The sequence below is a fragment of the Labrus mixtus genome, chromosome 6 (assembly GCF_963584025.1).
Source record: "Labrus mixtus chromosome 6, fLabMix1.1, whole genome shotgun sequence".
NCBI classification, from domain to species: domain Eukaryota; kingdom Metazoa; phylum Chordata; class Actinopteri; order Labriformes; family Labridae; genus Labrus; species Labrus mixtus.
The window spans coordinates 6,491,874-6,518,331 of NC_083617.1; the positions used below are offsets into that span (position 1 = coordinate 6,491,874).

The 26,458-nt window shown below is 41.5% G+C and overlaps 1 protein-coding gene across 2 annotated transcripts in view; it reads right to left on the reverse strand.

The window, feature by feature from the left end:
* The window catches only part of wdfy4 (WDFY family member 4), a 51,039-nt gene that overhangs the window by 19,163 nt on the left and 5,418 nt on the right, over window positions 1-26,458 (reverse strand). Inside the window, exons 4-46 of one of the 2 annotated variants that reach the window (XM_061039682.1) lie at window positions 25,870-25,997; window positions 25,535-25,663; window positions 25,242-25,431; window positions 24,527-24,716; window positions 24,046-24,206; window positions 22,389-22,621; window positions 22,157-22,296; window positions 20,922-21,052; window positions 20,664-20,765; window positions 20,340-20,530; window positions 17,608-18,314; window positions 17,367-17,457; window positions 16,270-16,484; window positions 16,042-16,145; window positions 15,540-15,729; window positions 15,142-15,218; window positions 14,836-15,054; window positions 14,475-14,653; window positions 14,015-14,246; window positions 13,037-13,188; window positions 12,851-12,962; window positions 12,571-12,761; window positions 12,326-12,475; window positions 12,102-12,175; window positions 11,621-11,779; window positions 11,405-11,499; window positions 10,813-10,906; window positions 10,512-10,714; window positions 9,334-9,500; window positions 9,145-9,264; window positions 8,884-9,063; window positions 8,645-8,809; window positions 7,238-7,364; window positions 6,972-7,123; window positions 6,514-6,752; window positions 6,057-6,178; window positions 5,745-5,936; window positions 5,546-5,655; window positions 3,027-3,104; window positions 2,722-2,913; window positions 2,558-2,633; window positions 1,922-2,136; window positions 182-330 (exon numbers count right to left, since the gene is read on the reverse strand). In XM_061039682.1, the coding sequence (XP_060895665.1) occupies window positions 182-330; window positions 1,922-2,136; window positions 2,558-2,633; window positions 2,722-2,913; window positions 3,027-3,104; window positions 5,546-5,655; window positions 5,745-5,936; window positions 6,057-6,178; window positions 6,514-6,752; window positions 6,972-7,123; window positions 7,238-7,364; window positions 8,645-8,809; window positions 8,884-9,063; window positions 9,145-9,264; window positions 9,334-9,500; window positions 10,512-10,714; window positions 10,813-10,906; window positions 11,405-11,499; window positions 11,621-11,779; window positions 12,102-12,175; window positions 12,326-12,475; window positions 12,571-12,761; window positions 12,851-12,962; window positions 13,037-13,188; window positions 14,015-14,246; window positions 14,475-14,653; window positions 14,836-15,054; window positions 15,142-15,218; window positions 15,540-15,729; window positions 16,042-16,145; window positions 16,270-16,484; window positions 17,367-17,457; window positions 17,608-18,314; window positions 20,340-20,530; window positions 20,664-20,765; window positions 20,922-21,052; window positions 22,157-22,296; window positions 22,389-22,621; window positions 24,046-24,206; window positions 24,527-24,716; window positions 25,242-25,431; window positions 25,535-25,663; window positions 25,870-25,997 (7,123 nt within the window). Of the gene's footprint in view, window positions 1-181; window positions 331-1,921; window positions 2,137-2,557; window positions 2,634-2,721; window positions 2,914-3,026; window positions 3,105-5,545; window positions 5,656-5,744; window positions 5,937-6,056; window positions 6,179-6,513; window positions 6,753-6,971; window positions 7,124-7,237; window positions 7,365-8,644; window positions 8,810-8,883; window positions 9,064-9,144; window positions 9,265-9,333; window positions 9,501-10,511; window positions 10,715-10,812; window positions 10,907-11,404; window positions 11,500-11,620; window positions 11,780-12,101; window positions 12,176-12,325; window positions 12,476-12,570; window positions 12,762-12,850; window positions 12,963-13,036; window positions 13,189-14,014; window positions 14,247-14,474; window positions 14,654-14,835; window positions 15,055-15,141; window positions 15,219-15,539; window positions 15,760-16,041; window positions 16,146-16,269; window positions 16,485-17,366; window positions 17,458-17,607; window positions 18,315-20,339; window positions 20,531-20,663; window positions 20,766-20,921; window positions 21,053-22,156; window positions 22,297-22,388; window positions 22,622-24,045; window positions 24,207-24,526; window positions 24,717-25,241; window positions 25,432-25,534; window positions 25,664-25,869; window positions 25,998-26,458 lie in introns of both variants that reach the window. The other variant, XM_061039681.1, reaches the window with a different exon arrangement.

Genomic DNA, 26,458 nt, shown 5'->3' on the forward strand with positions numbered 1-26,458 from the left:
TAAATTTGAGTCTTTTTAAAAAGACAGTAAAGTATTTTGGATGTCTTGTTTTATGTACCTAGATGTTTTTTTGCCCAGTGTTTTTATGTAATGTTTTGACTTGTGTGATTTTAGCCACCTCTGCAACTAAGAAAGCTAATTTAGGCTCATCACGCTGCATGTTTTGCTGTGACGACTCTACCTGCTGGGGTGGTGTTCTCTGCAGCAAATGTCTCCAGCAGGACTGAGAGTGAATCTCTCACACAGGAGCAGGCTCTCCTTCCCGAACAGCAGCACCCCCTCTGTCACTCTGAGGCCGCTCGCCATCACTACACACATCTTAGCCTTTACCTACAGAGAGAGAGAGAGAGAGAGAGAGAGAGAGAGAGAGAGATACGTTAAACCGTATGTGAGAGGCACAATACACATCAGCACTTTTCTCTCCTGGGACATGACATGGCAGCGTCACAGGCACTTCAGGCTTTACTTGATTGATCATTTTAATCACATATTCTAATCATTATTAAAAAGACACAGTTGAACACTTCATTATCAGAGCTGATTGATGGGGAGGAGAAGACCCCGCCCACCCTTTTCAGCTGTGTGACAGTGTGTTTCATCCAGAGCCAAAGTGGACCCACATGCCGCTTTCAGCGCAGGTCGTAGCTAATGCTAACTGCATCGGGATAATGTGTGGCTAATTCTATTGTCTCCCCTCATTGCACAGTGAGTGTGTGCACCTGGCTGTCTCCCTGTGTTGGCCCTTCTGCAGCCCCCCTGGGACACAGGGCCCAACAAACATATGGGGCCCCAACATACCCGAAGGCCCCTCACAATTTATACTAATCAAATCAGACTCCCCACCCTCCCTGACACGGAGTCACACTCCGGGTGGAGGAGGAGACGAGCAGGCCTGGTCATTATTAGGAGTATTAATCACTGCCACGCACACAATAGGAAACCTGCTAAGTGATCAGAACCTCTTGTCTGGATGCACACATAAAGCCACGCTGTGATGGATAATATCACTTTGTCGTCTCGTCTGAGAGCATTTAAGAGGAGTCAAGAGAAAGGAGTCTCGGCTAGATTGCAAAGAAATCTTATATTGAGCTATATCATGATCGGATTTTATGGCAGCGTCCATCGGGGAATACAAACTGGCATCAGGCATACTGTTCCCAACAATGGCAGTAAAAAAAAAAAAACTAGTTAAATTTATTGTTATCAAAGATTAAATACATAACAATAAACTTGTTTCCTTATCTTTTTACTGTGCTCTGGACAGATATGCGTTATCAGTCTGTTGGTGATTTAGCTGATGATGGGAAGAAGGAGAGAAAAGGAGGACTTTTATTGACTGAGAGCCTAATGTCAGACCATTGATTTCTCCCCACACACATTACTGTCATAATCACACTATTGGCGCTGGCAAGCTAATTATGAGTGGGTCTCCCTTTGTGTGTGTGTAAGTCCGTGTGTGTGCATTTTTCAGAGCTAATGACTGTGTTCATTTGACAGGGAGCTCAGCAGGACTCTCACACTGAACCGCTGCAAGTCAACAGGACGCATTCGCACACATCACACACTTACTAAGAGGATGTAAGACAGCTTGCATCACCTCCTACTGTTTTTATTAATACTTCTGTCAGAAACATTAAAAGCCGCGGCTGGTTGCCGGAGCGATGAGAGTCCCTGTCAACATGTGCCTTGCTTTCTAACACACTGGAAGAATGAGAAGAGCTGAGCTGGGCCTGGACATAAAAACATTACACTAATGAGGAAAGATGAAATTCTGATAGCAGCGCTGGGCTATTGGAATCCCTTAGTCTACATCAGATAATTATGATTGTGAATATTAGCAGCCTGAGAAGGAGTTGTGCTTGTGTTTAGGCCTGTTGTTTTTAGCCTAAACATAACAACACGGCCTGGGCTGCTACAGTACCTCCTCTCCGGGGTCCAGCTCCTGCAGGATGATGCGTATGCCGGGGCAGTCTGATGTCTGAGAGCACGGTTCTTGGATTAAAGATTCAGGTTGACCCTCGGTGACAGAAGAAGTCTCGTTGAGAACGGGGAAGAAGGTCAGATGGTCGCAATCCTGTCCTCTCTCCTCTTCATCCTCTGTTGCCTCTGCTCCAACTTCACACAGGATCTTGGGCTCTGTCACAAAGTATGATTGTCAACATTTTAGATACCCCATATATTTAAAAATGATATTATCTCTGTAATTTTAATGTCTGATAGCATTGAAAAGCATCAAAGCTTTTTAGCAAACTTCAGATCTCAAAGCTGCCACTAAACAAAGAGAGAGGGCAGCTGTTGTCCATTCATAGGGTTAGGGTTATAACACACACTAATGTAAGAGAGGGATGTGATTAACCAGTCTAAATTGCACTTACAATTACACCAAAGTATCTGTGCAATTAAGACAGTGTGCAGGAGATGCCTTCAAATGTTGGTAATTAAAACAGTAAATTAGGAACTTTGTTTTGTTACCAGGCAGATATTAAAACAGGTGTCCACATCGTTTCATTTCTACTCGTATCATATTGAAGTTTAATTTCCTGTATCTTTTCTTTACCTGTGTCCCCTTCGGTTTGGCTTTTGTTCTCCTCTGACACGCCGGTCCTTAAACTCAGACACAGCGTTCCTTGCACCTGTGGTAACAACAAATTGACTCTATTAGAGGTTGAAAACGCACACGTTTGGCTTCACACGTCGCACTTTACACTAAAAGAGCTTTACCCGTTTTGATCGCCTCAGAGCTTTTCTGCGGATGCGCAGCCTGGTCCTGTTGGGTCCTTCGGCTGCGTCTTGCACCCAATCTCGGCTCAGCAGCACCCCTGGGCCAGGTCCGAATATAGCTCTCTCCCTCAGCAGCTCGGACTCTTCATGCAGCCACTTTGAGCTCACTCGCTCCCACTCACTGGCTTGCACCTTGCGAACAGAAATACAAACACACATCAGACAGAAAATAAACACAAATCCAACCCCAGCTGTAAAAACAATATTTACTTAAATATGTATTGACTGTAACGTCTCTGTCACACCTGTGAGTGGTTTGTCCTCATATTCTCAAACATGCCGTGGCCTCGTTGTCGATGTGACTCCATGTACGACAGAAACTCCTACAATGAAAGGAGAGGGTGCAAATGAAAAGAACGAGACGCACGATCGCTCTTCCTCTAACTCATGTGTTACACACCAAACAACACAACACATTCACAGGAGATTGTAGATTCGTAATGATATTGTTGTTTCCTCATGTAATTACAATGCATTCATACAATTACATCTGTTGTAAATTGCATTCACTGGGCAAAATAAGCTAGTGGCTACAGTCCTACAATAACCCTGTCTGGAAATGTAATCATTTGTTGGTGTGATCTAATTAGCATAAACATTAATATCACTGAGCCACGCTACAGTGAGGGGCAAGGTAAAAGTGTGCACTTTTTATTTTGTGTGAGAGAGTGTGCGAGTGTGTGTGTGTGTGTGTGTGTGTGCGATTAAAAGAGAAAAGAAAAGGAAAAAATGGAAAAAGCCAAAACCGAGGCGTGTTGACACTGCAGGATGCTCATGTTCAGCAGACACACTGGGATCATATTCTGACTGTTAACTGCTTCATTAAGCCCATCATCACAGCAGTGCTCGCTGAGAGACTAGTGAAACAACATGTGTCCATCTTCACAGCTGACCCAGGAAAGCCATTTAATTGACTGAATGAACATGCAGTAACTCTTTCTATCGAGTCTTATTTACCGAGCTAATTTCGTGTTTTGTGCTGTAACCACATGAACGCAGTAATTGATTTCAAGTACAACAATAAAACAGCTACTTCTGTAATACAAGAGATGCACACACACACACACAAAAAAAACCAAAAACATTCCACATAATTTCCGTACAAACCCAGGCGTGAAAAGTTGACAACAAACTTTGACAAGCCCCCTGGAGAATGGAAATTTGTTTCTCTAAATGACTGGCTGCCTATCCAAATGAGAAGTTGTGCCGAGAAAGAAATAAAGGAGTAATTTGAGGGGAGATTATAGAAATATTACAGACACAAAAAAGAGAGTAATAATGAAGTTTGCGACTAGAGCCGTGTTGCGACAGATAAACAGCAAGACAGCGTCATCATCTCGTAATTTCATTCCTTCATTTGGACAAACATAAGTAATATATAGCATTAATTACCCTATTTAGCAGATAGGAACCTCATTGGCTTTTTAAATGCTGCATTAAATACATAACTCATCTCTTCCCTCTGCAATTAACATCAGAACATCACACTCATTTCCATTTTAATGACTTCCCAACAATACGCCACCTTTGATGATAAGGCAACATAATGTCAACTTCATTCTGGGCTGGCAGTGAATGTGTAATGAACTTAACGTGATCATTAGTGCTGTTAATTATCTTTCTAATATGAGGACACAGATATGATTATGGAAACTGCATTCGCTGATGAAATAAATCTCTGGAAGAATTGCACTGAAGCTTGACTGAGGACACAGTCTGCCTATCAGTCTCTCTTTTCTCATTCATTACCTACAGTCGGCTTTAAAACGGTTATTTTTTTCCTTCATAAAAGTAGATATCTGAGGCGCGGAAAACTATGAGCGGCGCTCTGTGGAAACGCATGACTATGGATCCAGTGACCGAAAAGAGACTCCCCCACAAGCTCATGACTCGCCAACCAAAGGTCATAAGTTGATGATCCAGAAATTAATTAATGAGTCGCTTGTTTTCTTCATGAGGATGAATGGAAAATGAGCAGACCGGCTGACCACTACTGATTGAGTATCATCTTTTTTTTTGAACATTTGCTGCATGCTGCTTCGACGGCGCAAAGTGTTGCACCACACAGCGGAGAGGGAGAAGGCACGTCCCTACCTCTTCTTCTCTGCCTCTCAGACGGAAAAAACAATTCATCACCTTCTCTGATAGCCTGTCAAAGACTGATATGATAAAGAATAACATCAAATGAATAATGTTTTCATCAGATTGCTACTACTATAATTGCCAACCTGATTTCTGTCGGCGAGAGACGACGCGCACAAACAAGAACGCACGCACACACAGTTTGTGGGGGTGAGACAGACACACAGACGCGGTAATTTCATGCCTGTGTGCCTGAGTAATATGTCCCCGCTCCCTGCTCCAGATGGCTCGACGTCTTAAGCGTTGTGGGGGAACTAATGATGTGGGCCACGTGTTTCGGGGGGAAAAACAACAATAAACGCGTCTTTAACCTTCAGAAGCAAACAGTGTGTTGTAGCGAGTGTTCCCATGGATAGGCCTAACAGATATCAATTACTATGCCCACTCAGGGGCAATCAGCTGTGATAATCCAAATCCATTTAAAGAAATAATCAAACACCCCCACAGGGCTGGACGGCCCACAGCACAAAACACAGCAGTGACATTGGGAGGAGTGTTTGGGCACAGCACTCGGGGCTGCAGGGACACTTTGGGAAAAGGTGGTCACCCTGGAGGCCAACACTCGCAAAAGGGATACACATATCTCCATGCAGAAGAAGGAAACTCTTGAGTGTTTATTTACCTCTGCTGTGACTGACTCTTTGTCCGGTTTGCCCAAAACTAAGCGGACAGCGCTACTGATCACATCAAACTTTGTCTGAGAGCCGCTCGCCAGCCTTTTCTTCTGAGACTCTGAGAAGACATACAAACAAAATATAAATGCCGAGGACATGGAGCGCGTATCTCATCTTTCTGCAGTTATTATTAGAGTGAGAGGTCACCTGTGTGTAGCAGCCAGGCTTTGTGTGCCGTCTCCTCCCACAGAGGACTTATTTCAGTCATGCTGACAGGCCCTGTCTGCACCGTGTGGCCCGCTGAGATCTCTATCTTATAGCTCTCCTCCAGTGTGTGTTGTCTCTCCGTCATGATCTTTGACCAGCAGGCCTCCACTAAGGACACCAGTTCTCTGTCATCTGAAACACACGTATTTTCTTGAGACTCTTAATTAAGTTCTTAAGAGCTAGAAAATCTACAAAAAAATGTCAGGCTAAGGTCGTGAATGTAAATAAACGCTCACATTCAGGCGCTCATACCTGTGGTTAAGTCTGCTCCGTTGCTGACGCGTGCAGAAAGTCTGGTTTTGGCACCAAACAGGTGGGAATACGTTTTCCTGTTGTGCACCTTTTGTGCCACCAATCCAAAACCTTCAGGGTAGCTGCAAAAAGTTTGATAGTGTGATTATATTTAAATCCTGCTTTCTTCATATTTGTCTTTATAATGCCCTACAGAAGTATTCCTTACCATATTATGTCATGTTACATGTTAAAACTATAATGGATTTGGTTGAGGTCTAAAAAAATAGTTTTTTAAAGCTTTTTTTGAAACACCAAACTTTGGTGCAAAGAGTTGCATTAAGGTAAACTTCAGAGGATGTCTGCTTTTTTGCTCTGCTCATGTTTATTATCAAAATGGTAAAAAGATCAAAAACTCTTCTTGAATTAGAAGTTGTGACACTTTTAAAAATAGTGACGGTTTAGGTTTCACTTTTACCTGCCAGATCGTATCAATAACAGACAACGCAGAAGGCACATGATGAAGTTCACATTGGAATTGTAGGTTGCCATGACAACGTCCCAGCGTTCCATGAATGTCTGCAGCGCCCTGATGATCACTTCCTTTTCTTCTTGGCATTTTCGGGGTTGGGACAAGAAATAAAGCAGGACTTTGTTGGTGCAGGAGTAGAGAGCTGACAGTGTCTTCTCTTTCTGACTTCGGCCTTTCTCCAGAGCCTAAAAGTACACGAGTGCATCTGTTATTATTCTGTGTTGAGCTGAAGAGGAAGAATCGTGACATATAGGCAGATTTTATATTCAAAATATACAATGCTACTAATGCTTTAAAGGAACCTTGTCCACAGTGAAAATCCATTTTATTACAAGTTGTATTAACAGATTTGCAGAAGTCAGAGTTTGCAGTTTAAGTGACATTCAAAGTTCTCTGTGTCTCACCACCCCGATCTGATCTGAGAGGAAGTTGAGCAAACTCTCCGGGTCACCCACAAATGATCCGCAGTAAAGTTTCTGCAGCAGAGTTCTACTGAAGAACACCACGTTCTCCATTAACGTGCTCATCTGTCCTTCAGGCGTCTGACTCTTGCAATCTGAGAGAAAACATTAAAAAAAAAAAAGCATACATTTAGATGACAGATTTTTTTTATAGCTTAACATAGTGATTTCATTCGGAGCTAAAGGAAGAGTACACTTTGTAATTCTACCATGCGAGCTGAGATGAGTGTTGTTTTCTTCCTCGTGGCTGAGCATGCGGATGATGTCCATGACGACCTCCAGCAGCTCCGTTTGGAAACTCTGCCTCTGTTCAATCGATGCATCATCAGGGGAAAACTGTGAAATAAAAACATGATCATATCTGTTTAAAAAAAGCTTTGACAGTTTGACATAGGAACTCTCTTGGTAGTGATGGTAACATCTCATTTCATGTTGTCTCAAGTGTAGGTCTGGTGTGTGCACTCTGAAGTTTTTGGCCTGTCGGTCTTCTCCCCCTCCTAGTGGTGAATCACATTATTAACAGTATTTCCACTCTGCCTGCTTTAGTTACTGAGCAAAGAGTGGCACCTTCTGGAGAAGTGAGAGTCTTGCACTGACAGAAAATTCTGAAGAGCTTCTGACTGAGTGAATATATTTTGTTGATGGCATATTAGTGTTGATGTTTCAGTGCAGTGAGTGGGTTTACAGATACACTAATTATTGTTTATAATGTGTGTCGAGATAGGAAGCTATAAAATAATAATAATTCATTTTTGTACTAAAGTAGGTTTTTAAGGTATTTCTGCTTTTCACTTGACAAAGGGCAACCCCCTTTATAATACCATTTAGTCAATCACAAAGGCAATTAAAAGACAGACAACAAATTGTCAAAAGAACCCGAGGACAGTCTGATGAAAGGCCTTTACAATTAGCAATTAGTCTTAAATGTAATGCCAGAATATATTCTGTGTGTGTGTGTGTGTGTGTGTGTGTGTGTGTAAGCATACCTGGCCTCTAAAGTTGATCCTGATTCTGATTGGTTCAATGATTTGAATAAAAAATATAAAGTTACAGGTAAAACCGTTACCGAGGTCGGTAGGTTTAAAATCAGATTGTTAAATGTCCATTAAAGGAGATGATGCATGTTGTTTCACTTTAGGTGAGTTTTTTTTTTTTTTTTTTTACAACTTTGATCTATATCTATAATACTTTCTACCTCTCAGAGCTACATTTAGAGTAGATTGCAGATGTAGAGCAACAAGATTTTCTTCAGCAAACTGATTTTGCACATTGGAGCCAATTTTTTTTGTCCTTCATATTCAGTAAACTGCTTTCATGTTTTTTTAAATTAAAGTTAAAAGAATTCAAGTTTTTAGTAGTCTCTGACAAAAAGAGGTTCAGTTACTTTTCACAGAAATAGACAGATAATGTTCTTTAGAGGGTATTTTTATTTCTATACTCTCAACCCTTTAGAGCCTGTACTTTTTTCACTTGTCCTTCAGTTAAGGAGTTTGAAAAGTACTTCTATCTTCACCCAAGTCTTTTTTTGAAAAGTTTCTTTGGTTCTTCTTTAGTAAAGACTGTGTATACTTTGCTAGCTTTGCTTGTGTTTTTTGTACTTGTGTGTATGTATTCACCTCCAGCAGCACAAGCAGAGGATGTGCGTTGGTGTTAGCAGACAAGTTTAGCAGACTGTCCATTAGCAGAATGCGGATGAAGTCGCACACTGGCTTTCTGTTTGGATGACTCGTACATGTGTCTCCACCTTCACTCATGACACAAGGCTCAACCAAAGGATCCCCCTGAAAGAAAGTGAACCATGTTTAGACCTGACCTGAAGTGTTGGTGTTTCATAAATCCAGGGAAACACACAAACCTCTGAACCATCCAAAGGATACACAACTCCTGCTAGTGTATGGAGGAACTCTGGTGATGCCCACAGCGGGTCTCTTGGTCGAAGTTTGTGGAGCAAACAAAGGAATTGCATCATGCTTGCTGGGAGCTGCGACTCCCATGATGCATCAGTGCCTGGCATGTCATTTTTAGCAGGAACAGGCTGTAAAAACATAAAGAAAAACTCATGATCACAGTGTGTGGAGACAAATACTGAGAAGATTTCAGATCTTTACACTCTTACCTGTGTGATGATGACTTTGACTAATTCTAGCAGAATTGTCACAGCTTCGACACAGAGCTGCGGAGCGGGGTTTTCTGCTTGGCTATCAACAAGAGACTGCAGAGCATCATCCAAAGGCACCTGCACATCACACGTTAAATTATGAGGGGGAAGATGAGGAAGATGACCAATACAAAGACGACTACTTACGTTTCCCTCTGCAGTGTGACTGGCCTTCCTCCCCAGCAGCAGAGCAGCTAAGGCTTCATACACCTGAGGCAGGTGAGAGTGTCTGATCAGCAGCCCCTGAAGAACATCGAAGCCGGGACACGAGGTGCTCGAGCACTCGTGAGACCAGGAATTGGCTCGCAGGTTGTCTGGTGAGAAGACAAGGATCATAAAAAAAAAAATGGTTAAGGATAAAAGAAAGAGCTCAGGACATTTGAATGGATTTAAAGTTTAAATGACTGTGAACCTGAAGTGCCAAAAGTGTAAAATAAATAAATAAATTAACGTAATTTAAATGAAGCTATGTTCATAAAGTGCTGTGTCCAAGTATTTACCCCAAATAAACATTTTAATATGTTGTCATGTTAGCACTGCAAGTTAAAATTTTATCAGGGTTATGTGTAATGGGTAGACACAACCAATTGTGTGTGTGTGTGTGTGTGCGTGTGTGTGCATGTGTGTGTGTGTGTGTGTGTGTGTGGGTGTTACATGATATTTAAACTATTAGAAAATAAAATAATAAGTAGCTTTAAGTGACTATCCTTTGACTCTCCTAAGATAATGTGCAACCCATTGCCTTCTGCGTTGTTGTTATATTTTAAATGTCTACTTTAGGTTACAGTAAAAAGTCCCAATTAGTAGATTGGATTTCTAGTTTGTGACACTGTAAAGTTTAAAAAAGTGAAAAGTGAGAGTGTATATTTATACAGTACATCGTTTACTTCCATATAGATGATCTTACTCAAGTCATGATTGTGTTGCAAAATCAAGTATTTGTGAGTGAAATTATGCTAAAATAATGAATGTTGTTGTTTATTACAAGGCAGAAAATATGTGATATATTCAAAAACAATTACAAAAGTCACATAATCTATTTCAAAATATGCCCACCTTAGTATTGTTCTTTAGAATAATTAAGTGTAGCCATCATATGATTCTAGTCCAAGCGGTAAAATGACAACATGAATGTAAAAAATACATTTTTAGGCTCTTTGATTGACCAGTTTTTATAAACTTTGCTTTTCACTGCTTGTAATTTTATCATATTTCCTGTATATGCATTCAGTCCACTTTAAATGTACCCCCTCAGTTGAACGTACAGGCTGACTGAATGAATCTTATTTCTGCTTCACTGTGAGAAATCATTCAGCTTTATATACCCATGACAGCAAAGGGCTCCTGCATGCTCTCTATGAGCGTTGCTGGGAGGATCCCCTCTCTGAAGGCGCTCTGCTGGCCGGGACTCCACAGAAAGTGAGTGAGCAGGACGAGACCGAGCTTCAAGGTGGACGGGTGAAGGTGTGGCTGAAGGAAGAGCAGGAACCAATCGCTGCCCAGAGTGTCAAATAAAACCTTCTGCTGACTAGCGGGGAACAAAATAAAAAAACATGACTTAAATTCAGCAAAGGTTTCTGCTGTAACATTTTGAGAGATATCTAAGTAGTAACTCATGCTACTCACTCTTTGGTCAGGCCGTCTGAGTGGAGGATCTCACAAAGAGAGAGTAACATCTGGTTGCGGATCCAGATGAGACCGGCTGGATCAGAGCTCTGAGCTAAACACAGAAAGGGTCAGTCTGGGTCAGTAACATTTTGTTTTTATGACTGTATACATGAGACATCTGATGTAGTGTTGAAGCTGATGTGAGGGGTTTAGAGCTGGTTATGAAACAGATTTTAGTGACCGCCACAGTAATGCCTTTTTGTGAGCTACAAAAGCAGACAAGACCATGAGTGACTCATTTGTTCATTTATTATTTTCTGAACGCCTGGAGTCACTGCCACAGGGTGGTGTCAGACAGAGTGTTTAAAGCATACTGCAGAAAGTCTTTTTATTCAATGGAATTGCAAACATTATTGAGGAGTGATGCAATTTACTTTTAAAAGAAAGCAGGATGATATGTTTTATATATTTTTGGTGCAAAAATCAGTAAGAAGATACAAATCAAACCAACAAGACATATCTCTTTGTCAACAAGTGTAACCAACATCGATACATACTGAAAGTTCCTCACAGGAGCTTAAAGGTCGACGCCTTGTGTTAAAAGTCTTACCTGATGTGTCCTGTGGAAGACTACCTTCAGACAGCTGGTCACCTTCACCGATGTTACTTAGAGGCGGGAGCGTGTAGACTAGGAAGAGCCCGAGCCTGAGCAAAATAAAGGACATTTTTTTAGTTGCAGAGCTTTTCCTACACACTTAAGTGATCTGCTCTGTTTATGAGGAACCTACAAACACTTTGTTTGACATGGTGAGTGTTAAAACTGTACCTGCTGATGTCCAGCGGAGCAAAGTGAGATTTCACCAGCGATGTGATGACACATGAAATGATCTTAACCTTCTTGACAGTCACAGCAGGATCAGAAAGCTTGAACAGTAGCTTCGGTAACAGACCTCCGCTTTGAATGACTGCTGCATTTGTGCTGTCACTGCAAAGTGCACAGAGAGAATAACAGAGAGAGCACAAATATAAATCACAGCCTGTTCCCAGGAGGAGAAAAATCACATAACAAACTGGCTGAAACTCATCGGATTGTTTCAGTCGGACATTTCGTGATATTGATGACAGGCGGCTCAAGATGTTGACAGAGGAGCAGATAAAGTCTGCTGTCAAAGTCAATACTGAACAAGACCCTCTTTGTTGTGTTATATAACTTGTTGTGTTACGGCCATGTGAGTTTATAATACATTAAATTAAAGCTAGAACATTTCTGTGTGATGTGGTCACAGGCTGCTAGCTGCGGAAATCACCTCGAGGATTTGAGGATTTCAGCAAAGTGGTTCAGAACTGAGATGTCCAGATTGTCTGAGGTCTTCCGCCACACCTGAAAAAAAAAAAAAATCGCATAACAAGATAGAAACTTAAATGTTTAGCCTCAAGATGCAATTACAAACTTTCTCAATAAAAAGTGGATATAAAAAATGTTCGATTCCCAACATGCTCTCAACTTTTATGCTAAAACATGGACGCTTACCTCCAGGTCACAGAGTAGGGCCTGGAAAGCAGGCGTGTTCTGCAGGCAACCTGACGAGATCAGCTCAACTGAACTGGACAGATACAGAACCAGCTGAAAGGTTCTGTGGCTGATGAGACTGCTCTTCATCTTCAGTAGAAAAGCAAGCAGCTGTAAGCAGTAAAAGTTTGATACAAGAACAGATCAGAACAGAAATAAGATTTTTGATGTTTTTGACTCCATTGATTTTTCTCAATCACACCGACCTTGTATCCATTGATGCGGTTCATTTCCTGCTGCATGGCAGAGTTGGTCTCCAGCACAGAAATAAGAACTTTAACCGCTGCATACAGAGAGCTGTTGTTTGGTGCCATTGCAACCAGACTGAGAATAACTGCAGGCCCACCAACATACAGGAAACCATTGGATGCACTGCTGGGAGTGAATGTACGCACACCTTCATGGAAGAGGACATGCGGTTACAAACTGTCCTATAAGTTAAAAAAAAAAGGGCAAATAAACATATTCAAGAGATGTGTTTTTCACCATAATGTCCAACCAGAGCTGCTCCTATTGTGCGAGCTGTACCACTGAGGTGCTGACTGATGTTTCGAGCGAGGAACACAGGTGTGGACTGATCGCGGGAAGGTATCCCCATCTGAAATTAAACATAATGATCGCTACTCTGTATCAAAGAAACAAACACATAGGTTCATCATGGACTCACCTTACCTCTTTAGCAATCAGCCTGCAGTCCACCTCATTGTAGTCCTCTCTGATCTGAGCGACTGTTGTGAGCGTAGAAATCGCTGGATTGATTCCAAATGAAATCCTCTCCTCAGGAACCAGCCTGAGAGGGAGCGACTCGGCATCTGGATCATTACCTGAACACAGAGGTGAGAGAACACAGGATGTTTTAGTACAAATGCCTTACAAAAGGGAATCCAATGTGTCACCAGAATCATCACATCACAAATCAGAAAACATTTATTTGCTAACATGTTTTTTTTTTTCTCCTCACATGAAACTTAAGTAGAAAGAATTTGAAGTATCCGATGGTTGTTCTGCATCAGTGCAAGAGGTACAAATGTTCATCATGTGTTTTGCAGAGAAAATCATGAATGCATGCAATGAGCACCATGCCAATATAATTTACTGCATGCCATCATGGTGGGAACACAAAAACGAGACAAAAAAGCAAAGAGGCTGACTGATTTAAAAACATTCCTAGCGATTCAGACCAAGCTGACAGGATAAAGAGAGGCTGTGAATTTTAAAATTGTTTAAATTTCTCAAATTAGGCTGCAGGACTGTCTTAGTTGTATTCATATAGTTATATACTTATATCATAATGTTGACATTTGTTTAAACTACAAAGCTTTTCCAAAGTCTAGAAGTCCAGCTGTGATTTTATACACAATCCACTTCCTGGAACAGCCTCCATTTTTAATCATCAATCTGACAAAAAACACTTTCATACTGTTCTTCTTGTACAATAAAACATCTTTGTAAGGAGCTGGTTGGAGTGATGACACTTCTCCAGTCAAGCCAACAAGCGAACAGCAGGACAGGTCAGATGTGAGTTATGACAAACTAATGGTCTTCACCATGATGTCTAAAAACAACTTCATCACATTAACGCATACACAATGAGGAAATGACTTGCAGGAAGTGAACAACAGAAATTCCTAAGACATTTTTGTGACTCACTTGTGTTGCGCAGACCCAGAAAGTTTCCCAGGTAGGTGGTGCCTTGAGTGTAAATGACACGCACAGCGTCAGGGCCCAGAGTCTCTTCAAGCAGGTAAGAAGGACCCACCCTCCACACCAGAGCGGCATGCTCCTTCCAGAGAGCTGGTGTCCCTATCAGTCCGTACACATCGATCACTGCTGTGGGGTCCATGGAGGCGTACTGACCAGGGAACGGCTGAATATACCTCATCTGACAGAAAATACAGAGAAAATAAAACATGAATACTGCAAGTCAGTTATTATATCGTCACGATACAATATGCAACACCTCTATTGGCACTATGGAGGAATTAGTCTTGGATTTGAGTGCTGCACACATTTAAATGCCTCTGGATAATTATTTATAAATCTAATACATAAAGGTATTAAGCACAACCCTAAAATAGCAACATTGCATTTTTGTTTTGTTTTCCGGTACCTTTCCTGTTCCCACTGCTTTGCCGTTTAAGTAGGCTGTAACCAGGCAGTTCTTCTTCACCTCCTTGGCCATGACCACGGTCAGGTGGTGCCACTGACCTGGGACCAGCATGCTGGAGCAGCGAAACCTCAGAGATGTGGGCAGAGAGGTGAGTGTGCAAACCTCTGGCTCCATCATATCTGTGTAACGGACAAGGAGAAAGGTATTCAGTCTTATGTAACTATTGTGCAGTCCTTCTTTGAACAGCATTGATAAGGAATAGCTGAGGGTACTGAAAGCCAAACAAACTCCTCAACATTTAAGTCAATAAGTGTGTAAAGTTCAAAAGGAAAAAGTAATGGCATTGTTGTATTGCTCTTACCCAGGTATGTAAATGTTTCCTCCTCTGTGGAAATGACCAGACAGCCATCGTAGGCTGAGAAGGAGACAGACAGACAGACGTACTGCTGCTCCGTCCGGGACATGTGGCGGACCACCGACAGCAGACGGATCGGGTGGGAGTCACACGCAGAGCTGAACCTGTTGATCTGGAACCAGCAGGAAAAGGTGAGACCAGCTGCGGGAGGGAAACCCCGGCAGTCTGAAACAAGAGAGGGAGAGAAGTTGACATTTTATTCAGATTTACTCACAAATATGCGAGTGTTCAACTTTTAGAGGAATTAATTACCTCCTCCAATTCCACCTGTTGAGATTGAATCTGCAGTCACTCCTTTCACCGTGGCCAGAGAGGGCAGGAAGAGGCAGCTGCAGCGCATCCCAATGCAAAGATAATAGTAATGTAAAGTATCAGTTTATGATTTAGAAATTTGCTCATAAGCAGAAACTCACTAAAGAACATTATATGATTACTCTAGTGTGCACATCACAGGTACAGTCTTTAAAAAGCCTATATTGGGGCCTATCCTCTATTAAATGTAATCCTAAATATGCATTTTCAAAAAACAATTTTCAAAAGCATAACAACCGGTTTCTGTATTTTTACCACTTGTTACTGAAACAATAAATTCCATCTTGTTTTCTTTATGCTACAAAATGAAACAGAAAACCAGCACAACAAGGACTCACCCGTATCCGCTCTCACTCATGTCAAACTCTACAAAGGCCGGTGAGGAGGAGACTCGGTGGGGTCTGAAGGTGCGTGGGGACGTCATCGACACCAGGCTGACGATCTGGTGGGCAGGGATTGCTGACGAGTCACTGTGAGATGGTGACTTCAACAAGCTGAACGTCCGCTTCAGGGTCTTCACTGGAGATGCTAAAGAGGAATCTGTCTCTGAGCTGTGACCTGGTTTAGACACAAAACCAAAATACAACACAAAAGCAGTTTAATGCAGGGAAGTGAGTCATAGTTAGGAGTGCTGAGAGAAAGCTTTCTACATCATGATGTCATTAATTATTTGATATGTTGAGGATTAGTCATACTTAGATTATTAACAGCTGCTTATACTGATACTAGACGTGTGTTCAAAAAAATATTAAACTTAATGAGGATTGAATCTAACTGGCATCAGTAAAACGCAGGCATACAACAAAATAAATAAATTAATACAATAAAAAAGGTATGCACCGTTTGAAACAGGAGCTTTGACTGATTGTTGACAGTCTTGTTGCCTTTGCGCGGCTGATTTCTCTGCCGAGCACATGAGGGGCTCCCCTAAACACAGGAACTTCCTGTGGGAAGAAAACAAACACGTGTCGGGCGCAGAACATTCTGGCATAGCAGAAGAAATAAAATCCTCCTCATCTCCAGTTAATAAAGAAATGCATGTGTGTGAACGGAGAGAGTATGGCTTACCTGAAGTCAGGATGTGAGATGGCCTGGGAGGAGAGCTTCTCAAAGACACGAGTAAGAGGCAGGTGTAACGGGTGGTGTGGATTCAGCAACATGCTCTGACAGTGAGCCAGGAGGGTGGAGACCAGACCGCCCTCACACATTATCTGGCGGTTTTGCTCAGATTTGACCATGTCCTGGATGTGGTGCACCACTGACAATTGGACCTCCATAGAAAGCTGAGACAGAGGGAGAGAAAAATGTCTTTAATTAAGGCCTGTTGATGGATTAAAAAAGAGTTGTTTCAATAATGATACCAGTACTGGAAATGTCTCTAAAAGCAGAAGAAGTTTTCAGCGAGTTTACCTTTACTTATCTAATCCCATTACTTAGAGGGGATCTAAGATACTTTTTAAACCAATCAACCATCATAAACATTACTGTATGTCTGCCTGTAACATTAACTGTTTTAGAGCATCAAAAAAATAACTACTCTAAAGTAATTTATCATAAGATGAAGAAAAGGACAACATTGTGGTGCTAGCACAAAATGTCTCATTAATCAAAGTGTGCACATTTCTACATCAGTGTTTTCCACCAATTGTCTGTTTCTTTGTTTGTTTACATTTCAGAGATATTGGAAAGGTTCTCGGAATCGGCAAACTCAATTTTTGGTATCAGAATCAGTATTTTACAGGGCGCCGGTAGTGTAGGGGTTAGTGCACGCTCCCCATGAACAGAGGCCATAGTCCTCCCAGCGGGCGGCCCGGGTTTGAATCTAACCTGTGGCTCCTTTCCTGCATGTCAGTCCCCAATCTCTCTCTCCCTGATTTCTGACTCTATCCACTGTCCTGTCTCTACAATAAAAGGCGCAAAAGCCCCCCAAAAATCTTTAATTTATTTATTTTTTAATCAGTATTTTACGTATAGTTTATACGTAGTTTATAGTTGTTGATTCTGGAAATCCAGCATGATTTGAGAAGATTCAGTGAGTGCCATTTGAATTTAGTTGTATTGTAGTCTCTCATCAGTAAAAAGACAATACGGCTTTTTTATCAGTGTTCATATCATAACAAATATATTATAAATAATATTAAATATCATGAAACAGAGAAAGGTACCTGTGGGTCCTCAGGTGTAAACACTGAAGGAAGGAGAGTCATAATAACTCTGACTGCTCCAGGATGAAGGATAGTGTGATCGCAGGTTAACCTATTGAAAAACATAATAAGAAAACATGGGTTGATAATTACAAGAGAGCATGTAGCTCCGATTTATGAGTAAATGATAGATGTGAATGTGGCAGGATTCATCTTTATTATCATTCCTTCCACCACCTCAAAAATAGTTAGAAATATCTACCTGTACTGGGACTCTGTGCAGACTGTGGAAATACTGGGTGCAGTGGATCTGGATCTTCCCGGTGTGTCCTCCTTGGATCCTAAGTGGACCGGAGGGGACCCTGAGTGCACCCCTTCACGTCCGGCTGGTGAATTCAATGTGTCTTTATCTCCATCACATCCATCCTCAGTTTGTAGTCCCAAGTATAACTCCCGAGGAGAGTATGTCCCGGTGGCGAACTGGTCGAGGTAGGACAGCAGCCTTACACATGTTCGAAGAGTGAGAGGCAGACTGGGCTGAGGTGTTGTGGAGGGAGAGGAGGGAGCTTCAGGGGCCTCCGATAACTCCACAAACTGGTAGAAGTTTTTTACAGGAGACTGGTTTCCCTCTGTGGCCTTCTCTTCTCCATCAAAAGTCTCTTTCTCAGGGCTGTCAGTGTGGAAGCAGCCCAGCTGGAGTAGAGCCTCTGCCAACCTTTCAAAAAAGCCCCCAGTCTCAAAATGGTGAGAATTTACTATGTGAAGATGCACAGCGGAGGCCAGGATGTGGAGAGTGAGGAGAAGGAGGTCCAGCAGAGGTTGATGCCCCAGGGACTGCCACACTTCTCCCTGAGGGGGGTGAGACAGAGCTCCCTCCATGTCGATCACCAGAGATAACAGTCCAGTGAAGCCTCCCGCTCTTCTGAAGGCGTCCCAGCTGTTTGGGTTTTCCAGCACCTTCAACACGGACTGAAATACATGAAATACACAGGACGAATCAGAGAGACAATTTTAACAATGAGCATGTGGAAAAACATAACAGACATAAACATAATCACAGGCTAAGGCTAATGTGAGACTTACACAAAAAAATGCCTAAATGTGGTTTCAATTGATGTTTACTTGCAACCCAGTAGAAAATCTATTACATGATTGAAAACAAATGTGTTGCAGCAAAAAGCTTTATGAGTTTTGGCTGTCTAAGGTCGCCAGAGTTAGTGAAGACAAAGTGGGGTAAACGAGCCAAAAAAGGTTTGGAACCATTCCCTTATAATAATTAAATGTACTTTGATGGACACTAAGCTTTGCTTTAAGTCTCAGGGGTAAATTCACAAAAGGAATGCACAGCTTTTGCATCTGATAAAACCTGTGCTACATCAGAAGAATCAGAATCAGTTTGTATTGGCTTAGAGTGTGAGTGAGCACATACAAGGAATTTGACTCCAGTTTGACATGACTCTCATGTAAAGGCAAATTGACATACTACACCTAAAAACCAGAACAAGTTAGACAACGCTAGCACAGAATACAATACTAAACTATAAGAAAATCTAAAACTCTTCAACTCTATACAGACCTATGGATACAATTGCATGACAACAAGATACCCTTTAATCTGCAAATCATGCACAGAGGGTTAGACGCATCCCAAACAGTGCTTCAGAACAGTCTATCTGTGCATGCATTTAAAATCAGCCATTATGCATTCATTATGGGAAAAGTTTGCCCTCATCTATATAATTGAGCATTATCAAAAATAACCATTGCATACAACTTCTAATTTACAAACATCTGCTATTATGCTAACACTTATATCTTCAAAATTGTTGCATAATATGTGTATATTTTTTAGATTTCAAATTGTGTGCATGTTCCTTTCTCTATTTTGTTATTTCTTTGCTGCTGTAGGTAAACATTGAAAATGTCTCCGCTTTGGGATCAATAAAGGTTTATCCCATCTTATCTTATATTTGGATCTAAAAAACAGCCTGAAATAATATTAACAGGAGACACATAGTTGCAGAGCTGTCCGTGGAGAAAGCTCTCAGCTCCTCTTCAAATCAGGCCCAAAACAAGCAAACTGCACTGAGCTGCAAAACGCCACGAGAGTGTTTTCCCTGGAATACCATAAGCTCAATATCCTTTATGAATCAGACCTAAAGACGGGGAGGATAGCTGCCGCACATGACGCACAATTCATGTTGCTATCAGCGTCCTCATCTCAGTCTTTGTAAAATAGTCCCTCAGCCTTTATAAGCATCTCTGTAGTCAATTAAAACAATGTCGTGAAAAATAGATGAAACATATAGATATCTCATAAATCATTTCTGGTAACTAGTTTTTGGAGGTGAACAAAATCACATTAGCTTTATTCAATTTAGAGAGCTAATCCATCAGGTAGGTAATGTGTGAGGGAAATGTGATTAACTGAAACTGGAGTAATCACAATGGCTCTTAACACTTGCCAACCCAGGTCGTACCCAATCTGATTGCCACCTGCTTTAACCACGTTAGCACAAAGAACACACACACACACACACACACACACTAGCATGCATGAGGAGACACACACACACAAGCTCATACATGCATGCATGCACAAACAAGCATAGCACAGTCACACACCATGAATACACACAATAACTGCAAGTAAGAGCTCTTCTCGCTGCCATCTATAAAAACGGACACATACAGTGGGGTGTGTAACTTGGTTAAGCTTAATCACATCTCTGTCCCATTCACTGATCTGATAGAGGTGGTAATCTTCAGCGTGCCACCGCACAAGGCTGCCGACCTAATCGAATTGCCCCAGAGTTAACAGCTAAACCTGTTTTAGCAAATCAATCTGCATTTGTCTGTAATATAATCAGGGTCTGCATTCTTAGAAAATAAATTCACTGGTTTATATATTTGAAGTGCATCACAATGCGTTAGGGTTTGATGTACAGTTGATGTAAAGTGAAGACTATGTTCAGAGTAATAAAGTGTGATCACCTGCAAAAGGTCCCGCTTCAACCCAAGTTCCTGCTGTGTGGAGGAGCAGAGTGCTCCTACGGCTGTGCTCATGAACTCCTCGGGGTTAATCTCAGCGAGCTGCTCCAAAATGCTCAGAGTGGGCCCTCGATACTGATCCTCGTCCAGGAAGATCTTTATGTAGGGCACCATACCGAGGTCTCGCACTGAAACTGGTGAACACATGCAGGAGTAGAGAGTTGAAAGTTTTCTCACCAAAAGAAGAATAATAGAAAAGCAAAATGATTGCAGATTGCAAAACAGTGAAAAATACAAAGATGGGCATCTATAGAGGTGAACACGTACCTGTGTTTTTGATCGAACGCAAAGTAAGCGTTGACACAACTTGAAGCATACAGGCTGTGAGCTGTTTTTCAGTGTCTTCCACAGAAGGCAGCTGCTGAGGGTCTGAAGAGAGCAAAAACTTTAGATGAACATTTAAAATGTTAAATTGTACATAAAAAAACTCACAGATGTCCACTTCAATTTGATTTACTGAATAATGAGCTTTGTAGTTTTTCAATCACTGTAACATGTGATTTGAGGGAAAATGGTGGTTCCTACTTATTTGAGAGGAAGAAACAACTCCAGCCTTCCTGATGATTTTAGCTCTCCTTCGAAGTTCCCCGAGCAGCAGCTCCAGCAGGCCCCGGTCACTTAGCACCTCAGCTAGCATACCACTGTGCACTGTCAGCCTACAGAGCGGAGGAGATGGATCCAGTTGATCTTCAATGTGGAGCTTTATCCTGTCTAACTTCTATTGTGTTTTGAATTATCAGACAAACCAAACTGTTGAACGACCATTTGGAGAGGGTTAAGTTTATGGATCTGCCAAACTCAAAGAAGGACTGGACCAAATTTAAACCAATACTCCTCTTTCTGACAGCCAGGAAGCCAGTTTGGGCCCTTGATCATTTACGATCATGTTCAGTCCAGATTTGTTGGTAATGTGAGATTATACAGCTCTAACCTTTAACCTCCAAAACAATATTCATTCTGAAAGTCAGCTTTTCTTAAAACCAACATGGCTCAGTTCAAAATGAAAATCCTCTTCTCCGACACGATTTTAACATCAGATGATCTCCATGATGTGTTTGTTCCAACAGAGAAAAAAACTGAAATCTCTTCAGTTACTGGATTTAAATGAATGCCACCGACTGCAGTGAATGCAATATAATAAAAATAGAGTCCTGATCCTAACATCTCTCATTAAAGGAATGTATAAAAATAATAAGACGTCTTCTAAATACTCTTAAATCTTTATCCTTGGGTAGCACACCTGATCATTTTGGGGATTCTCGTCTTTCTTTTTCCGCTCAACACATGCTCAAAAGATTTCACCTAAAGGCTAAAACAGTGCTGCTTTGTCACACACTCATCAGTTCCTCTCAATAACTTCACATTCAGAACAGGAAAGCCTTCCTCTTTTTTTTTTATTTCATCAGTAAAAAGCATCTCTGCTCGCAGGCTGTGGTTCATCTCTATTTCAGTTACATCTGCTTCCCTGTGAGACCACGTGAGATCAAACAAATTAAAATAAAGTTTACGATACTTTCACTATATCCTGTAGTAACTGATGACACTCTATTTTCATATCCTCTATTTTAATATCCTCGTCTGTCTGAATGATGGAGATTAAAGAGAAAATATCTCCATCTCTACACTTCTGTACATCATCCAAACTGATTTTTTTAATCATTTAGAATAAAACTGCTACCGTCAGATTTTGGGTTAAAATGTTTAAAGTAGGATTATCACAAACAGTTCTGAGGAAAATCTTTAAAACAAACACTGCTTACCGGTGAAAACATGTGAGAGCCGCCACTCCGAACTCCAGCCCTTCCACTCCTCCAGCCAGCGTCCCGGCCCAGCTCTGCTTCAGCACAACAAGAAGAGCCCACAAGGTCTCATGGGGGATGTAGTTCAACTTAAATACCACCTGTAGGAAACCGATTAACCAGAATTCATGTGGTAATCGTGCAAAAATCAAAAAATGCACATGAACGTTGATGTCGGCATGAGCAGTCGTACCATCTCAAGGAGCGAAAAGAACAGTTTTTGGACGGCCGCTGGTTTACGCCACAGACAGGCAGCCAGCTGAGCCATCGACTGAACCGTCCACTCCAGAAGGAAGAAATTGGCGGGGTCGCTCTCCCATATCGTTTGCACAGTTCGAAGAAGCTGGCAGCACAGCAGAGAATCCTCACAGCGCAGCAAGGGGGCCTGCAGCAGGTGGAAGGCCTGCAGGTTCTTTACCGCTGAACCTGAAGACAAAAAGTCCAAGAGGAGATGAAGAATCACAAAAAGAGTCAATACACTAAAAGAGGTTTCAGTACGTTAATGCAAGATAGAATAACTATATATATATATATAAGACATATGTGATCAGATATCTTTATGTAGGTTTGTTTTTCTATTCAATGGCGAGATGATGTATTCCTCTGATGAACTAAGACTTGCAAAACAATATCAGCCCCGAGGTCGATTTATCCAAAAGATGTTTTGAATTGAAATCTCAATTTGTCTCATTTCGCTCTTGCAAGGTCAGAGTCAGTTCTTAAGAAAAATGAAAAACAAGCAAATAACAAACAGCCTTTAATGCAGAACACACATTGGACCTCATGAGCCAATTGAGTTATTCATACATAGACAGATTGAAAGCAAACATCCTAACATGCACGATGACAATAATATCGAAGCATAATCTGCCTTGATAGAGTTTGCTCTCTTCTTTGTCTAAATATTTAGAGGAGGTCTTAGATTTTGGAGCCAAAACACACTTGCGTTTGTTGTGAATAAATACATACCTGGTTAGTAATAGGATTCATTTTCACACTTAGTCTAAATTGCATCAGAACCAAATAAGATCAGCGCAGAAAAAGTCCCCCAGTGCCTCTGCTGGACAGAGATCTACTCCTTGATGTGATGGATGGGTGCTGAATATGTGTGCCGTTGTCTCTGTTTGGATAGGGATGCGTGTGTTTATTATGGACACTCTATTTATGAGTGTTGGATGGAGGTGTGTGTGCACATCTATGATAGATGGCTGGTTGCTGCAGGCCAGTGGTGAATGGATGTGGGGCATCCTAACAGAGTTAGACTGGAAGCCTCCACTTCATCATCCCAGACATAATCACCTCAGTTTCCTGTTAACCTGAGGGGTGGTGTGCTTTGCTGTGGGGATAGCGGTGGGGGAATTGCAAGTCAGGGAAGTGTGGGAAATTAAGGAAAGGGGAGTGGTGCAGTCTGGGTGGGTTATGTGGGGGCCAAAGTGCAAAGGAGGGATGAACTGTGTGGTCCAAAAGGGGGCTCGTTCCCCTCCATACACTTGTAATTGTTGAGCCATACAGATGATGCTTTGGAGTACTGTTTTTTATAAGTTTGACGCCAGTGTTGAGAACCACTCTGAACTATTTAACTAATACCTCAATGTACTAACCCAGAATTAAAAAATCACCTTGTTTCAGCAGGAATCAATTCTTTGTTTTTGCTCCAAAAGAGAGCACTGTTATGTATGACTATTAGAAAGTAAAATAATGGTATCAGAACATCTCTGTTGGAATACATATTTAGAGAATGTGCGTCACAGTTTCTCTCAATGATACAATCAACTACTAGAGATAAAAAAAAAAAAGGAATGTTATTGAGATTGTTCCCATGCAGAGCTCATGTTTAAGATGTGACCTACCTTTGGTGAGAGAGGGGTCAAACTTAAAGCCTGGAGGTTGAGGGTTGGTGACACAAAGAGCCACTCTCAGCTCCGTTTTTCCAAAGTGCGTGAAAGAAGCAATGAGCGCCAGCAACTCCTCCACAGGCTGGAACTGATCCACAGAAACTCCTTCCTCACACCTTAGGATGGCAAGACAATCAGAGACAACACACAGTTTATTAAATTCAATGAAAAACACAGAAAAACAAAGACTTATTTTTTTACTCCCAGATTGGACAAATTGCATTTACAGGAACAAATACACTTTCTGATTTGGCTGCATATTAACACTATGACACTTCAAGCCATTTCCATGAATGCTTATGGAGACAAAGATCTGATTCTTTTCATGTCTTTCCCAGTTATATCTTATTATATTATTTACTTGAGTTGTACTCAATCAAAAGCAGAACATCTAATTTCATTTAATTCTATTTCTTTTCATCTCCTTTCATCTCACCGTTTGAGGATGTTCTCAAGGGCCTTGTATCCATTGTTGGTGTCAAACTCTATGAAGAGGGCTGGATTAAGGGTGTAGGTGTCTCTGATGAAGCTGAAAACAGCCACAGCCACCTCAGCAAGCAGCGACCCCGAGACATCAGGACTGATGTGCACCAGGTTCTGGATGCAGATACGAACACAATTCTTCCCTAACAAGGAGAAGACAGTGTTACTGACAGTGGCCACACACTTGAAGCTTTCATTTTTAGAAATGTGTCCACACGAGGGAACTTTACCACACTTCTCTCGAGTCATTTTTTTTTTTTGCATCACCCATGTTTATCCATAGAATTAAAGATGTTATGGCAAAGAGCTTCGGAGTCATGTGAGCACACAAAAATGCTGAAAGATTGATAATTTCTTAATCTCCCAAAGAAATCAAAGTTAACTTGTCCGTACCAGAAAATTGGGGGGAAAAAATCATTGCTGATGGGAGGCATCATGTGAAACATACTTGCACACATCTCTGCTGGGATGTGTGGTCATGTGTCTCTGTATAATCAAATCATAGCTGGGACAAAAATATCTGTCTTCACCAGAAAAACATTACTAGATTAAATCAAATTATTCACTTTATATGCAGGATGAATCCCAAATAATTTCCCTTCAGCATTATATCATATTATAACTAGTGAACGAAGAAGAGCAGACAAATTAGTTTCGAGTGGCCTCACCCTGCAAGCATGGGACAGTGTTGCTCGTTGCTACAGCAGAGACTGCCTTGAGGACACGGGAGGCCTGACGCCTCCAGTCCGAGCTGGTCTGGTCCCATAGCGATGTGAGGCCGATGATGAGACACTGCAGCTCCTGAGATTCCACCAGTCTCTCCACGTTTACAGGCTGCCTACAGAGCTGGAGCAGAACCTGGAAAAGAGCGATGATTCAAAGCGAAGTCCACAAAAAAAATAAATAAAGAAATACAGAGAATAAAGAATCTGTAAAGAATACAGAGCTTCGGATATCTGACCTGTGTGAGAGGCTCCTGAAAGGTCTCTTCTATGGCGAGGTTCTCCTTCACAGAGGGAAGACATACTAACAGGTACAGGCATTTCACCAAAGCAGCAGGGAGCCCTGGGTTTATACAGGACAGTATTTCCTGCAAACACACACACACACACAAAAGTGAGTAGATTTACATTTCACTCTGATTAAAAAAAAAAAGATCCATCCAATGCCATTCATATAAACATGGGTGATTTCAATTTAATGCAAAAGATCATTAGATTATCAACATTAACCAAATGAAAGAAGGGGATCCTGATTTAAGTATTGTTTCACTTTAAAAACGTGTTCATCACTCACTGAGCTGTCAGCTGTCAGCAGCAGCAGAGACTTTAACAGCAGCCATCCCTGATTATCTTTTGCCTCACAATTTGTGTCCTGAGTGTCCTGCCTCTGGAAGAACTGCACCACCTCACCCCGAGCTCCCTCTGAAAACAAACAAAGAGAATAATCAACATGAGCTGAACAACGACCCTTAAGAGTAAAGGTCTGAAACGAGCAGAAAAAACACAAGTCAGCAAGACTGTCGACATATCAAGTTCGACTCAATATTTGAGTGAAGCTTAACAAAGTGAAAGTAGAAAGGAACATGCAAATCTAAATGGCATTTGAGGGGTTACATGTTTTGAGAAAAGTTTCACTTCTATTTTTTTAAGCAGGAATTAGCATTTTCTATCGAGGGAAGCGTACTTTCTTTTTTTTTTTGAGTTCCTGTAAAATCGTTTTAACATTTGCACCTAAAAAAGACGAGCCGAGCTGCGAGGTGTGAAAGAAAAATCCATAGGGTGAAATTGAGAACAAGTATAATGAAGCTACTTTATGCATCATGTTAGCACCTAGAAAAGCAGAAGTGTCTAGTTCTCTACAAGTTAAAAAAAAAAAAAAGAAG